This window comes from Mercenaria mercenaria, chromosome 2 (assembly GCF_021730395.1).
Source record: "Mercenaria mercenaria strain notata chromosome 2, MADL_Memer_1, whole genome shotgun sequence".
NCBI lineage: Eukaryota > Metazoa > Mollusca > Bivalvia > Venerida > Veneridae > Mercenaria > Mercenaria mercenaria.
This window is the reverse complement of record NC_069362.1, coordinates 49,501,168-49,518,509: the sequence shown is the minus strand read 5'-3', so window position 1 is coordinate 49,518,509 and position 17,342 is coordinate 49,501,168. Positions and strand designations below refer to the sequence as shown.

Sequence of the window (17,342 nt, the reverse complement as noted above, 5' to 3'; positions counted from 1 at the left end):
CCAAATAGGCATTATTTCACTCGTGGAATGAATTTTACATAAAATAGGACACTCTTCATGCTAATATTCGCATGTTTTCGAGTTTTCTGAAATGCGGCAATATGAGGGTACCTTCAGTTGACTCGCATTTCACTGCATACTATTCAACACCCCTTTTTCTTTTCGTTTTCTTGAAGCAAATGTATGATTATTTTGTGGAAAATAGGTCTACGATGGAGTGAAAATCTAGAAACTGTAACAAAATTGTTCTGAAGTAGCTGAATTTTATATGAAACAAAGAACAATTTCTTTTATTGGTGTATAGCCTAAAAGGGCCCATTTTAGCGCAAAGAAACGAATTTAGCTTTGCAACATACAATTGAAATAACTAAAATGTCATTCATATGACCAAATCAAAATAAAATTGAATATAGGAATAAGAAGTTTATCAATGCCATTTTAAGCATACTTCAAATGACAAAGTCAGCAAAATAAATTCTTAATAATAATTAAAATAATTGCATATCAAATTCTTTAAGTTAATTTTGTCTCAACGGTTTGATATTTACTAAGTGATGACTGTATTTGCTGCTGAAAATTTCATGTTGATATCTACAAAGCGATGACTGGTTTCGCTGCTGAAAATGTTATGTTGATATCTACTAAGCGATGACTGTTTTCGCTGCTGAGAAGCGATGACCGTTTTAGCTGCTGAGAGTGTTACGTTGATATCTACTAAGCATTGAATGTTTTCGCTGATGAGACTGTTATGTGTTATATTTACTTAGCGATGACTGTTTTCCCCGATGAGAACGTTATGTTTTATATCTTCTAAGCAACGACTGTTTTAGCTGCTGAGAATGTTATGTTTAATATTACTAAGCGATAACTGTTTTCGGTCCTGATAATGTTATGTTGATATCTACTAAGCATAGACTGTTTTCACTGCTGAGAATGTTATTTTTAATATTTACTTAGCGATGACTGTTTTCGCTGCTGAGAATGTTATGTTGATATCTACTAAGCGATGACTGTTTTCGCTGCTGAGAATGTTATGTTGATATCTATTAAGCGATGACTGTTTTAGCTACTGAGAATGTTATGTTTGATATTTACTTAGCTATGACTATTTTCGCTGCATAGAATGACTGTTTTCACTGCTGAGAATGTTATGTTTGATATTTACTAAGAGATGGCTATTTTCGTTGCTGATAATGTTATGTTGATATCTAATAAGCGATGACTGTTTTAGCTACTGAGAATGTTATGTTTGATATTTACTTAGCGATGACTATTTTCGCTGCATAGAATGACTGTTTTCACTGCTGAGAATGTTATGTTTGATATTTACTAAGAGATGGCTATTTTCGTTGCTGATAATGTTATGTTGATATCTAATAAGCGATGACTGTTTTAGCGCTGTTGAGAATGTTATGTTGATATCTACTAAGGATGACTGTTTTAGCTGCCGAGAATGTTATAATTGATATTTACTTAGCGATGACTGTTTTTGCTGCTGAGAATAATATGTTAATATATTTCTAATGATAAGTGTTTTTCATTTAGTTATTCTACTTTCAGAATCTTCATTCTTCCCAACCTTGGACGAACATAAAGCGTTTTGAAAATTATCCTTCACTTGGTAACGCAGCAAAGAGGATACCGGCCAAATCTTCAAAATCCAAGAATACCAGGGCAAATAACGATAGTTACTTTGAAAGATTTGCGTTGTGGTGTAAGTCTCATAAATTCAAATATTTACCTGCAGAAGACACAACTATTAGTTTATTTCTAAGTGATCTTATAAGCAAAGGCGTCAACTTGGAGATTCGGTAATCGATGGATACTACTATAATATTAAGTGGAATCACCAATTAATGTTACTGACATGCAATCCTTGTGATAGTAACTTAGTTAAATTGATTTATGACGGTTCCAGAAAAACAGTTTGTGAACCAGTCAACAAAAAGCAACCAGTGACTGCGGATATTATTTTTAAAAAATTGTCGATAAGTTCGGCAATTTGAAAGACTTAGACATTCTTGGATTTTCTGGATTTTTTTAAATATAGTGAGTTAAGTAGTCTGAAAATGAAAAACATAAACTTTCACGATGATTACAGTTCTGTTAATATTACTGAGAGTAAGACAGATCAGTGTAAAGCAAGTTCTGAAATATTAATTGCTAAAACTCAAACAAAGCTTTGTCCGGTTTCTTGATTATTGAAATACATTGCTGCGGCCGGTCTCACTTTTGCTTCAGATGAATTCATTTTTATTAAAGTTAGGTTTATTAAGAAGACTGATAAATGCGTCTTAGCAGACACTTATACCCCCTTATCATACTCACGAGCTAGAGAGATTTTTCTTAGCGCTTTAGAATGCATCGAGCTTCGGTTTACATAGTCTGAGAAACGGAGGCGCTTCCGCGGTAGCAAATAGTGGTGACGCTGTGGACGTCAGATTGTTAAACAAGCACGGTAGATGGAAGTCTATAGTTCATCTTCGGACGGGTACATTCATTATAATATTCAAAACAGATTACAGGTTTCTAAACATTTAGGAATTTGAGCCATACACTTCTTTTTCTTCTTTGTTCTCGATCAGTAACGCACCGCTTTCTTGAAACCGTCATCAGTGTTGTTTTCTTTTCTTATCACTGTATATCAAGAAATGTTTTATTTTTGGACGAGTGTAGCGATGGAGAAAATAATTTAATTTCTTTATGGTACTTCATTATGGGTCTTTAATCGGTTTTCCAATTTTGATTACCGGGTCTTTAAAATTAAAAGGAATTTATAAACACGAATAAAACGTGTGGCGCGAAATTAGCCAGGCGTGTGCAAGTATTGTTGCTTCGAATCTGTCGACGGGCGTTACTGATAGAAGAAAGTCGTTTGTGCGCTAAATGTTCATATAATTTTGTAAAAGTGAGACCGGATATATAAATACTTACATAAAATTTTTCTGTTTCGCCTATATTTTCTTATTTAGAAGTTCATCTTTTGTGAAAGATAACCCTTTTAGTAAATTCCATACATGTGGTTATTCTTAGTAATTTACAATATCTATTTGATGTCACTTCATGCACATATTCTAGTAGTTGTTTAGTACCATGTTAATCATACATTTATTATTATAACTGTATGAATTAATAACAAAAATTGTCATAAAATAAAGATCAGTAACGCACTGCATTCTTTGAAACCGTCATCAGTGTTGTTTTCTTTTCTTATCACTGTATAATCAAGAAATGTTTTATTTTCGGACGAGCGTAGCGAGGGAGAAAATAAAGAATGGTGTACAGAAGGTCGTGAAAGTATTAGTTTGCGCCAAAAAGTTGTTATTTGTGCGAAAGCAAAGTTGACCAATCAAAACGTATTCTGTCTTACAAAACAAGTGTTTATGCACGAGTGGACACATAACTGGACACGATAAGACAAACACGGAGTACAACACAATACAACGCAACACAGAGTACAAACATGATACAACGGACTACGGAGTACTGATACGACTGCTTTAAGAATGTATAAATAAAAATATGATAACTGAATTATTTCATCATTTGAAACTTGACTTTACTACACATGTAATAGAACAACCTAGTTGATGGTTTGTGAGAGTTTTCATTGCCGAAACAATAATGCCTTACCAATAAAAATTGTTTAAACTTTGCGCGGCATGCCTCCAGATCGTTCGACAACAATTTTTTTTAGATCTCTTGAAATAAATACTATATTTCTTAAGAAGGCTTTAAACTTAATTACTGACAAACTTTGTTTTACGGAAACACGTGAGAATTTGCTGTTTTTACTACTTTTTACGATGAAAATCGAAAAGCGTTTGTCACGCTTTTACTCCAATATAAATATCTGTATTTTGAAGTCATTATTCACTACTTCAGATAAAGTGCTATTGGTTACGACGACAGGAAAATGTCTTTCTTGCCGCGGTGGTCCGGGGTTCGATTCTCGACGCGTTTTATTTTTTCTTGATTTTGAATTTTTTTAATATTTTAGAAACAAAAATTCATATTTTAATGTTCATAATATGACCAAACTTCAATTTGAAAGAACGATTATTTTTAGCCAAATCTGGAGGCATGCTGCTTTAAAGCGTACGAATGTAGAAAAAAAATCAGTCGGCCAAATTTACTATGTGTCTGTAATCGTCAGGAAATAAAAGCCGTAGACTTCTGAGGTTTTGACTATAATTTTAAATTTCAATGGCTAACACTGGTGTGAATAGACCGGTGCATACTGCATTTAACCTTAGACCTGTAGATCTTTTATCTTCTCACTGCATGTATATACTATATATACTTTTAATCTCCATCATATCCTTAGTCCTCTTTATACAAGGGAAAAAATTGTTTGAGTGAAATTGCTGAGTGAACACGTACGTTTTGTCAATCCATAACCTGTCTATGTTCTTTTTCCAGCAGTAGCTTTTTCAACATATTTTACCTTGTGGAATTCTGTGGGGTTTGACTTTTTTTAAAAGATCGTCCATTTGTTGAAAAGTTTCACTACAAAAACTGCGACAATTTCTCCAGGGCAGTAACTGACTTGATCTTTACATATTCAGACTGTAGTAATTACGCATGCTCTGTTCATGTCTAATGGTAAAAAATGCATGGTTTGCATGAGGTACTAGGTCAATAGTCACCTGTTACTAGCCTCAATAGTCACCTATGTCTACAATAAAGTCTTAGCGGAGTTGTTTCCATTTTGTTCCAAATATTTTACCCAGGATAATTTTTTTCAGAACAAATAACTCTTTTTCAGCAATTTATAGTTTAATTAATTTTCCAGAGTGTGTACTTTGATGCAGTTAACTACACATATATCTAAAATAGGTAGTGCCTACTTGAAGTTTGTATTTTTAGTTCCACTGCCTACACATAACATCTCTTTTAGACTAACAACTGCTCCTGACAAGCACCTGCCAAGTGTAGTCAGTACTGATTTTATGGCAGTAACTTGAAGTTGAAGTTGAAGTTAAACACTCTCTCGTTTTTAAACACATCTTTAGACAATTGCATTTCAAAATAATACATTGACCTAACAGAGTAACACTCTCAGAATGTCCTAATATTTGAGCTCTCATAAACACTCAAACGCCGCGTAGCAGTTTCTTGGGTGTGATTATTGATAAGAGGCGTGCAGGCGACTTTGGTATGTGTTTCAATTATTAATTTCATTTAGTTAAGAAATGATATGTTTATTGAACTTGATTACAATATTTTATTCACTTGGTATTAAATGCATTTGTGCTTACTCATATATCGCGGGCGGTTTCCATTTTTTTTACAAAAATATGACACGTTGTCCAACTTTCGATTTTGTATTACTGTATCCGCCTTTGATTTTTTTTTTTTTTTTTTTTTTGTCTTCTCGCTCTAGACCTTTTTCTCATCAGTTGCAACTATCTCAGCATAACATTGTGCACTAACGTCAAATGTATAAGTTATTTCTACTTACGTTTGCAGCCTTCATAGTTGTATATTACTTGAATCATTATCACATTTTTGAACTACTGTGTAACATCACGCATTTTACCAAATGTAAGGAATATTCATCACTTCATAACTTAACATGAATAGTAAATCATTACGGTAACGCCACATCTGTCCGTATTCATTTATTTAAAACATTGTCAAATGAACTGTTTAATGTAATTTTGTTGAATCTGTCCCTCGTAAAATCCCTTCATCTATTTGATACCAATGCTTTTCTATTTTCTTTCTCACTGTATTTTCTCTATTCCATCACGATCACACCTGTCTCGTTTTCTCAGCCCAAAACTTGCTGGCAATTCCTTCTCACGCATCATAGTATTCCTGGTTTAGTTGTAATGCTTGTGGCGGCTTCTCAAGTCTTCCTACTGTTTGGACTGTTAATTACTTAGTTACATGAATAACAAAATCTCAAAAGAAGCCGTCATGCATTCATATAGATTCCAAGGGCGCTTCCCAATGTTTATGCATATCTTGTTTTTGATGCATTTTTCTAGTTTACCTGAAAATTCGTTCTCACTTTACACGTATATAATATATTTTCAAAAGCAGAAACACAACAAGCATCACCTAAGAAAAGTCTCTGTGTACACTAAGAATTTTTATACTAACCTTCGTTTTACACAATTCCTTCTCAAGGTTTTGTTTGTAGTAAACTTTTACACATGGTTATCTCTACTTCTGCTAACTGCTGGAGATGTCCACTCAAATCCAGGTCCAAGTTCCTCTTACTCATCGGTGTCTTCCACATCAACAGAAATGATAAACATTCCAAATCATCTCTCTTTTATCCACCTCAATGTTCAAAGTATACAGCACAAACTTGATATCCTTTACACAGAACTATGTGACTTTGACATTCTCGCCTTTTCAGAAACTTGGCTTAACAATTCTGTTCCTACAGAAGATCTGCTATTATCATCTTTTCATACGCCTGAACGCAGAGATCGGGTGGGTGATACCCACGGCGGTGTTATCTTGTATATTAAAGACAGTCTTCACTATCGGAGGAGGCTTGATTTAGAGTTGAATCGTTTGGAATGTATATGGGTGGAAATAACGTTATATAGTAACAGACATATTCTCTTCGGAGTGTTTTATCGTCCTCCAAATTCTGATACTATTTACAACAATCTTGTTGAGGATTCTATCGGTCTTGCAATTGATACAAATATATCTGATGTCATAATAACCGGTGACTTCAACTACAATGTATTCAGTCCGATAACAAATCGCAAAATTACTTCAATCACACAACAATTTAATCTTGAGCAATTAATTGATCAGCCAACTCATTTTACCGAACACTCCGAATCTTTGATTGATCTTATTTTTGTTTCCAACAAGAACAACGTTCTCTATTCTGGTGTTGGTGAACACTTTCTTGACCAAGAACAAAGATATCACACTCCTGTATTTGGACTTCTTAAATTTCAAAAACCAAAACGCCACTGCTTTGATAGACTTATTTGGGAATACGACCGCGGTGACTATGATAGTTTGAGAGATGCTGTCAAAAATCATCCATGGGATAACTACATTGATGTAGATATCAACACATATGCCAATAAAGTAATAACAACTATATCTGACCTTGCAAAACAAAACATTCCTAACAAGACTATTAAAGTAAGACCCCTTGATGTACCTTGGATGACAAATGACATTCGAAGAAATATACGTAAACGCAAACGTTTATACAGAAAGGCCAGAATAACATCAACACAACACTACTGGCAAAAATTTAGAACAGTTCGAAACGAAACAATCCTATTGATACGCGAGGCCAAATCAAATTATTTTCTTAAACTTTCTGACAAACTCAAACGCGGTTCTCTATCGTCCAAGGATTGGTGGAAAACTCTTAAATCCTTTATTTCTAAACCAAATAAGATAAACATTCCCCCTCTTCAAGACCTTAACACCACCCAAATAACATACTCTGACCTTGATAAGGCTAATCTTCTTAACGACTACTTTGTTCAGCAAACAAATATTGACGACGACAATAGAGAAGCACCTGACCTTGGCCCTCCCAACTCCTTGTCCTTTCTATCTAATCTAATTCTACGCCCAGTCGAAGTTGAAGATGTCCTCAAATCATTACAAGTTGACAAAGCAGCTGGACCAGATGGTATCAGTAACAGACTCCTACGAGAAATTTCACATGAGCTCTCCTTCCCTCTTTGTAAATTATTCAATGCATCTTTACAATCTTGTACACTGCCGTCAGCTTGGAAAGAGGCCCATGTAACTGCTATTCACAAGAAAGGCGATGCATCACTTCCAAGCAATTATCGGCCAATTTCTCTTTTAAACACAACTGAAAAGGTGTTCGAACGTCTGGTTTTTAAGCACGTCTTTAATCATCTTCAAGATATCAACTTTCTAAGTACAGCTCAGTCCGGTTTCATTCCTGGTGACTCTACTGTCAATCAACTGGTCCTCATTTACGAAACACTTTGCAAAGCTCTTGATAATGGGCTGGAAGTTCGTGTCGTTTTCTTTGACATAAGTAAAGCCTTTGACAAAGTATGGCACAAAGGTCTTTTATCCAAACTAGAATATGCAGGTATTACTGGACCCTTGCTCTCTTGGTTTCAAAGTTATCTATCAGATAGGCGTCAACGGGTTATACTTCCTGGCACTCAGTCATCATGGGCTCACATTAAAGCAGGAGTTCCCCAGGGGTCAATCTTGGGACCTCTGCTATTTCTTATCTTTATTAATGATATTGTACAAGAAATACGATCTTGTATAAATCTCTTCGCAGATGACACTAGCCTCTATGTAATAGTAGAACAGCCTGATTCAGCCGCAACTCTTCTCCAGTCAGATATCCAGACAATCTCGTCGTGGGCCAACAAATGGTTAGTAACATTCAATCCATCTAAATCTGAATCTCTTCTTGTAACCAGAAAACGTAACCGTCCGCAACATCCGCCTCTACATATGTTCAATCAAGAAATACCTGGGGTCCTTGAGCATAAACACCTTGGTGTTTTTCTTTCTAGTGATTGTACATGGCATAAACATATCAACTACATCACAGACAAAGCATGGAAACGTGTTAACATCATGCGTAAATTAAAGTACTCACTAGACCGTAAATCCCTAGAAGTTATTTATACATCTTTTATTCGGCCAATATTAGAGTATGCTGACGTTGTTTGGAGCAATTGTGCCCAGTACGAATTCGATCAACTTGACAAAATTCAAAACGAGTGTGCACGTATTGCTTCTGGGACAACAAAACTCATCTCTTTGGAAAATCTACACCAGGAAATCAATTGGGAACCCCTATCGAAAGAAGATATAAGCACAAACTCGTTATATTCTATAAAATGCAGGCAAATCAAACACCCGATTATCTCTCATCTTTGATTCCCGACGCTGGTAACCCACGATACTCACTAAGAAGCTCTGATGACATACATAATATACATGCCAAATCTGCTTTATATTACAACTCCTTTTTACCTTCAGTCATTCGTGATTGGAACCAACTACCAGCAGACGTTCGCAACTGCTCAACTTTGTCAGCCTTTAAAAGTCAAATTTACAAGAACAAAACGAAAACGCCACAGTATTATTACGTTGGTAGCAGAAAACTCCAAATTCTTCACACACGACTTCGCACTAAATGCAGTTCCCTCAACCATCACCTCTTTATGAAAAACATTTCTCCGTCTCCTTTATGCACGTGTGGAAAAATTGAATCAAACTTCCATTTCCTTTTCGAATGTAGATTATACAGTGCTTGCCGTAACATCTTACTACTTAATCTACAAAACTATGAGATTGATCTCAACACATTGCTCTTTGGAAACCCATTCCTTTCAGACTAGGATAATACTATAATATTCACGCATGTTCAGAATTACATATCTGAGAGTAAGAGATTTTCGTGATGCCTTTCCTTTCATTCCGAGACAATACTCGCCCCCCCACCCCCACCCCCCTATCTTTCTCTGCCTTTCCTCTTTCTGATTACTTTAGTCTTTAGTACTTAACGTTGTTCTATTTTCTATTTTTAATTATCATTATCATTTTACACTATACAGATACTTGTATCACGACCTATTCCCACTACGAGTATAATATGATATAATGCTCTTTTGTGTTTACATACAAACTTTATTGTCCGCCTAAGGAGAAGAATTCTATAAGACATGTCTTTCATTCTTATCCTTTCCTTAGTATCATGTTAACTTGTTGTTGTAAATATACAAATCTATGTTATGTACTCTTGGGAATAAATATGTTTGAACTAACTTTCGATTTCAAAATTGCAGTTACAGACATGATAGTGAAAACGAATGTTGGTTTTGTTTACATCAAATATTTTAAATCTGGTTTTGTGACAATAGTGCATTTTGTAAAAATGTATGTTAACTTATTATTTCATCTGCTATCTATAGATTTTTGTATTCGCCTCAATACCGTTTTATATAATTTTACGTTTTGTCCAGAGGAGGGTGGGGTATTAATTTACAATCCACTCTGACTTGTTAAATATAAGAAAAAAAAATTAAGGTATTGAAAGCGGACATGCATCAGTAATTATTTTACATGTTAAGAACACTTTTTTATTGAAATTAAAACATATTAATGTATTTCTTGTTTGTGTTACAATATTCTAAGCTGTGTATTATCACTCTGTTGTAAGCTGGCAGTTGATAACCGTTAATACAACGTGAACGGGTATTTAGATGTTAAAGATCCAAATTCATACTTCAAAAAATGTAGAAAGTTACTCCATAGTACCTCCCTAATACATGAACAACAGTTTAAGCGTAGTTACTAATATAAAATAAATATGTACTACCATGCAAAAACTGGAGGGTTTTATAACATTAAAGGACTGTAATATATGATATTTAACTGCGGATGTAGCTAGTTAGTTTTATGTACGTATGCTAAGTTAAACACAATTGATGCGGGTTTCTTAAAGCTACGTGTTGTGCACCTGGGACGACTTTTTAGCTCACCAGAGCACAAAGTGCTCAAGGTGAGCTATTGTGACCGGTCATTGTCCGGCGTCCGTTGACGTGCGTCGTCCGTCGTCCGTCAACATTTGCCTTGTGAACACTCTAGAGACCACATTTTTGACCTAATCTTTATGAAATTTGGTCAGAATGTTTGTCTTGATGATCTCTAGACCAATTTTGAAACTGGGTCATGTGGGATCAAAAACTAGGTCAATAGGTCAGATCAATGGAAAAGCTTGTGAACACTCTAGAGACCACATTTTTGACCCAATCTTTATGAAACTTGGTCAGAATGTTTGTCTTGATGATTTCTAGGTCAATTTTGAAACTGGATTATATGGAATTAAAACCTAGGTAAGTAGGTCAGATCAAAGGAAAAGCTTGTGAACACTCTAGAGACCGCATTTTTGACTCAATCTTTATGAAACTTGGTCAGAATGTTTGTCTTGATGATCTCTAGGTCAGATTTGAAACTGAATTATGTGGGGTTAAAAACTAGGTCAGTAGGTCAGATCAATGAAAAAGCTTGTGAACACTAGAGACCACATTTTTGACCCAATCTTTATGAAACTTAGTCAGAACGTTAGTCTTGATGATCTCTAGGTCAGAGTCAAAACTGGGTCATGTAGGGTTAAAAGCTAGGTCAGTAGGTCAGATCAAAGGAAAAGCTTGTGAACACTCTAGAGACTACACTTTTGACTCAATCTATGAAACTTGGTCAGAATGTTTGTCTTGATGATTTCTAGGTCAAATTCGAAACTGGGTTATGTGGGGTCAAAAACTAGGTCAGTAGGTCAGATCAATGGAAAAGCTTGTGAACAATCTAGAGACCACATTTTTTACCAAAACTCATGAAACATGGTCAGAATGTTAGACTTGATGATCTCTAGGTCAAGTTCGAAACTGGATTATGTGGGGTCAAAAACTAGGTCTCCTGGTCAAATCAAAGGAAAAGCTTGTGAACACTTTAGAGGCCACATTTGTGACTCAATCTTTTTGAAACTGAGTCAGAATGTTTGTCTTCATCGTTTCTAGGTCAAATATGAATCTGGATCATGTGGGGTCAAAAACTAGGTCACTAGGCCAGATCAAAGGAAATTCTTTTCAACACTCTAGAGACCACAATTTAAGTTTGAAACTCATGGGAATTAGTCGTAATGTTTGTTTTGATAATCTATAGGTCAAGTTCGAATCTGGGTCATATGGGGTCAAAAACTAGGTCACCGGTCAAATCAAAAGAAAAGCTTGTGAACACTCTAGAGTCCACAGTTGTAACCAAATCTTTACAAAATTTAGTCAGACTGTTTGTCTTGATGATCTTTAGGTCAAGTTCAACTCTTGGTCAGTAGGCCAGATCAACTCTGGTGAGCGATGTACAGGGCCATCTTGGCCCTCTTGTTTTTAAAGTGTTCTCAGTTAGACCAGACCTATCACCCTTGATTTATTAAAAAATATGTATTATTGACATAGGTTTGTATTGCGACTAATGATATTATACTTTACTTATTCTATTTTGTTTAAGTATTTTGGCAGCACATAACACCCTGATAGCCACAGCGATATATAAGTCCTACAGATACACGTAACAGTGCCTTGAGTGTTTTTTCCATATAAGGTATTCTAATGTGCTTGACTCTGTTAAAACACCCTTATGCTAGAATGACTTCACGTTAACGTGCGGTGACGTCAGTGTTTTTGTTGCGACCAAGAAAGAGCGCTACGATATTTGATCTACATTTTTAGATTAAGAGCATGTTAAAATCGAAATAATTTATACCATAAACCGTATTTTAACACTATTTATGCACTCGGGCGGTAATACGTCGTACAAATAATTTTTACTCGGGCTGCGCCCTCGTGAAATTATTATGCTCGACGTATAACCGCCTATCGTGCATAAATAAGTGTTAAACACTCTTTTGCTATAAATTATTTCTTAAATGATGACACATTTCAAGAATTTTTTTTTCGATTTGACTAAACTATTCGTGCCAGCGACTAAAACATATATTTACAGAGTCTTTAAGTTTAATATCTGCAAGGTATGGTGGCAGTTTATCTAGCTGTATAAGACAAGAACGAGTTTCACTTATTATTCGAATTGAATCACGACTTTTCGGCTTTGATGCTTTTTATATCTTATGTCGTTGTATATAAGAACTAAACCAATGTAATAATGTAAGGACCCTCTTAAATAATGAATGATTACGTAAAACAAAATGTTCTGTTTAAATGTAAAATAATTGTCATCTTTCAAGGAACTGAATATGTAAGACTAGAAAGTATTTGTAAGAAAATGTGTATGAAATGTAGGCCGAAAAGCAAAATTTTGAAAAGTGCGAAACTATGATTTTTGTCATATAATTTTAGCTTTTGGAAATATTTGCTTTCTTGCAACTACCTCTTACATGCATGATTTTATCTTTGAATTTCAGAGGTGGTTTATTATGTAGAGCACAGATTTACGATCATAAGATATGGCTGAGAGAGGTGACCATCTCTCTATACAGGATGGTTCCGATGCCTATATTGCATTAACATGTACACCGTGTAGTGACGAGGGAACCAGTGAAGAGGCCGTCAAGTATTGTCCGGAATGTGACGAATACCTTTGTACAACATGCACGAAATACCACCGTAAGGTGAAAACGTCACGTGACCACAAGCTGGTTGATAGAGAAGAAGGAAAACACAAGTCAAAGGTCGCTACGCTGACAACGAAAATAAAATGTCGACAGCACTCGGATAGAGACATAGAAATGTATTGTGGTGCACACGATATGGTCTACTGTTTAATGTGTATCGCCACAGAACACAGGTAAATTTCAATTTCAAAGTCACATTGAATTAAAATTAACTCCTTGCTATGTAAACTTTTATTTCATCGGAAAAGTATCATGCAAAGTGCCTCATTTAGGCATTAAGCATCCGTGCAGGTTAAAATACAAAACATATATTAATTAGATTAACTTTCCATGAAGTGCTTAACAAATGGTACTCTCGAAATTCAGCCAGAAACAATATAATATGTATAAGTCCTCTAGTAACCGCCTCTGTAGCCTAGTGGTAGAGCGTCCGCTTCGAGTGCGGGAGGTCGTGGGTTCGATCCCCGGCCGCGTCATACCAAAGACGTAAAAAATGGTACTAGTAGCTTCCTCGCTTAGCGCTCAGCATTAAGAGGGTAGTGCTAGGACTGGTCAGCCCGGTGTCAGTATAATGTGACTGGGTGGAGTATCATGTCACGTGTCTACGGCGTGATACTCCAGTGAGGCAGCACTATAAAGTTGGGCATTGTGCTCACTGCTACAAGTAGACACCGTCGTTTATATGACTGAAAAATTGTTGAAAAAGACTTTAAACCCGAACACACACACACACACACACACACACACACACACACACACTAGTGAGCGGTAAAGACCTATTCGGGCGTCTTATTACGTCATCAGCCAGTTTTACAATAATAAGGGTTGTTTACACGTACTAGTTCTGCTTCTAAAGAAACAGACCTCTCTACGAACCAGAATTGAGCAATGAATCTAAATTGCTGAGTAAGACATTGATGAAGATATTGGCCTCATTCTGAATATTTGAAAACAGCAAATCTAAGCAGCAAGATTTTTCCTTTTTTTAGCTCGTTTTACGAAGTATGGAGAGCTATCCTACTCGGCCCGGCGTCGGCGTCCTTCCGCGTCCGAACTTCGGTTTAAGTTTTGATGCACTTTCACTTTATCTCTGTAATTACCTGATGTATTTATTTCAAACTTAAAATATTTATTCCTTATCATCACCCACATCATATCGCACAAGGGCCATAACTCACATATCAATATTTCATGAATTATCCCCCCTTTTTACTTAGAATTTCAGGTTAAAGTTTTGATGCACTTCCACTCTATCTCAGTTATTACTAAATGGATTTGGCTCAAACTTAAAATAATGGTTCCACCTTACCACCCACATCATATTACACAAGGTCTATAACTCAGGCACCAATATTTCATGAATTATGCCCTCTTTTACTTAGAATTTCAGGTTAAAGTTTTCATGCACTTTCACTCTTATCTCAGTTATTACTAAATGGATTTGATTCAAACTTAAAATAGTTATTCAGCATCATCACTCGCATCATATGACACAAGGGTCATAACTCTTGCATCAATATTTCATGAATTATCCCCCTTTTTACTTAGAATTTTAGGTTAAATTTTTGATGCACTTTCGCTCTATATCAGTTATTGCTAAATGGATTTGATTCAAACTTAAAATAGTTGTTCCACCTTATCAGCCACATCATATGACTCAAGGTCTATAACTTTGGTGCCAATATTTCATGAATTATGTCCCCTTTTACTTAGAATTTCAGGTTAAAATGTTGATGCACTTTCACTCTATCTCAGTATGACTAAATGGATTTGATTCAAACTTAAAATATGACACAAGGACCTTAACTCTTGCACAAATATTTCATGAATTTTCCCCCCTTTATACTTAGAATTCCAGGTTTAAGTTTAGATGCACTTAGAATAGTTGTTCCACCTTATCACCCACATCATATGACACAAGGTGCATAACTCTGGTACCAATATTTCATGAATTAGGCTTTCAGGTTAACTTTGATTCCTTTTCACTATATCTCAGTTATTACTAAATGGATTTGATGTAAATTTGAAGTTGTTATTCCACATAATCACCCACATCATATGACACAAGGTGCCAAAATCACAATTGCACCAATATTTCATGAATTATCCCCCTTTCTGCTTAGAATTATTCTTATTTAATGTTCTTTATCTATCTTAATACTTAATACTTTTGACACAGACTCAAGCTATTGTCCAATATCTTCATTCTTATTGGAGCCATTAAACACTCTAGTGACAGCTCCAGCTTCCTCTGATGTGCCAAGTTTTACTATCCAGCATCGAAATAGTCGAGCGCGCTGTCTTCTGTGACAGCTCTTGTTTATTTTTTCGATTAATCAAAGTGATGTTTACTTAAAAGTATTTTTCATGCAGGACATGTAGAGATGTGACTAATCTAAAGGATACTGCAGTCAAGGACTTTCAACAAAATGAAATTGATCGTCTGCATGAAGAATCCGAGTCTATTAAAGAGCTCTTGGTGGACATGGAGAAAATGAAACAAGAGAGTGTCGTTTTACTTAAAGGGAAAAGAAAAGAAATTCAAAGAAGAGTTCAAGAAATAGAAGATAGAATGATAGAGCACATCAGAACCCTTTCAAAACAAGCAAATGTTTCCCTCGACGAAACATATGCTGAGGTCAAAGACGAACTAGAATCAGATATTGCCGTAGTGAATCGTAGAAGATCTGAAGTGGAAAAGGTAAATGAACAGCTCCGGTCAAAGACGGAAGTTAATCAGGAACAACGGTTTGTTAAAGTCAAACTTTGTCAGCAGATAATAAATGACGCCAAAAACGTACATGCAAAATTAGAATCGGACAGTCAAGTATCAGTTGAGTTCGAGGAAAGTTCAAATGTGACGGAACAGTTCTTGGCAGTCAAAAGTCTCGGCAAAATAAAACAAGCTCGTGCAAATAGAAAGAAGGAAATACAACAACAGAAAGAGATAAATGTTAATATGCAGAACGATAGCAACCCGTGTTTGATAATTGATATTTGCCAGCTTGATAGCGGACTTTTCCTTTTGGCCGACTATGATAACTATAAGGTAAAACTAATGTATATCGACCGCAATGTGACCGATCACTTCAGCGTTAAAGGTCAACCAACTGGCATTTGTAAAATAAGTAATAATGAAGTAGCGGTGAAGTTGAATACTAACAACATAAAATTGTTGTCGGTAGATACTCGTATTTCTAAACTGAGAAATATTTCAATTAGGCGAGGAGGTAATCACAGGGGTATGACTTATGCAGCTGGAAAGTTTTGGGTGGGGACGTCATCAAGTGTTGACGTGTACAACATAAATGGGACATTTGAAAAACATGTTGCATTAGATACAGTTGGTCTGACATACATACCGAGACAAATGGCTGTTTTTCAGAACTCGGTATTTGCGGCTGATCAAAGTAACGGCATAGTGTGTTTTAAGAGCGATGGTACGAAAAAGGCGGAATTTCGAGATAGTAGACTGGAGAGTACAATTGGTGTATGTGTATCATGTGATGGTACAGTATACACTGTTGACAAATTGTCTAAAAAGATTGTCATATTTAGTCAGAATGGAAAATGTCTGGGAGAACTGGTTCCCGATGTCTCCAGTGGGAGTGAACCAGAATCGCTGTGCTACGATGATAAAAACAATTGTATATTAATTGGTTATTACAGTCGCAATACAGTTACTGTGCTTTATTTACGTGATTGAGAACTTGAATGTTAGCTGGTGTTGTGTAAAGAAATGCATGTACAATAAGACGAACACAATTTATTTCAATTTTATTTTTACTTGCGTGTCCTAACGACCGAAATACAGTTATAATATCAAACTTTCTATAGTGAAACCAAGCTGAATTTGAACTTCTGCGGCCAATACCGTATACATGTACAACAGATCACGTTATCCATGAATGATAGTTGTGTGATTATATGACACGGGTGAAATCGCGACATATTTTACTTAAATTGTGAATTTTTGTACAAACTGATGTAATAAAATTGCCACTTCTTTTGTTTCACTGTATTTAGTCTATTATATTATAAATTAAAAAAGTAGAACTAAAATTGGGCTTGTGGGGTAGCTTTTGGTATAGTCCGTCTTGTATGTAACGAGCAATTTTGAAGTTTCTATTGTTTCGAACATGTAGTGTTTTATTACGCATCCTGAAAGTACACAATATGAACAGTACTTACAATCATGTATCATACG

At 35.5% G+C, this 17,342-nt stretch overlaps 2 protein-coding genes across 2 annotated transcripts in view; both read left to right on the top strand.

Moving 5' to 3' along the window:
- The window catches only part of LOC123563859 (uncharacterized), a 57,621-nt gene that overhangs the window by 23,044 nt on the left and 17,235 nt on the right, over window positions 1-17,342 (top strand). The gene's annotated exons all lie outside the window — the stretch shown is intronic.
- On the top strand, window positions 12,968-16,841 carry LOC123563857 (uncharacterized). Its single transcript, XM_053525763.1, has 2 exons — window positions 12,968-13,308; window positions 15,509-16,841. The coding sequence occupies exons 1-2, from the start codon at window positions 12,968-12,970 to the stop codon at window positions 16,839-16,841; spliced, it is 1,674 nt and encodes a 557-aa protein (XP_053381738.1).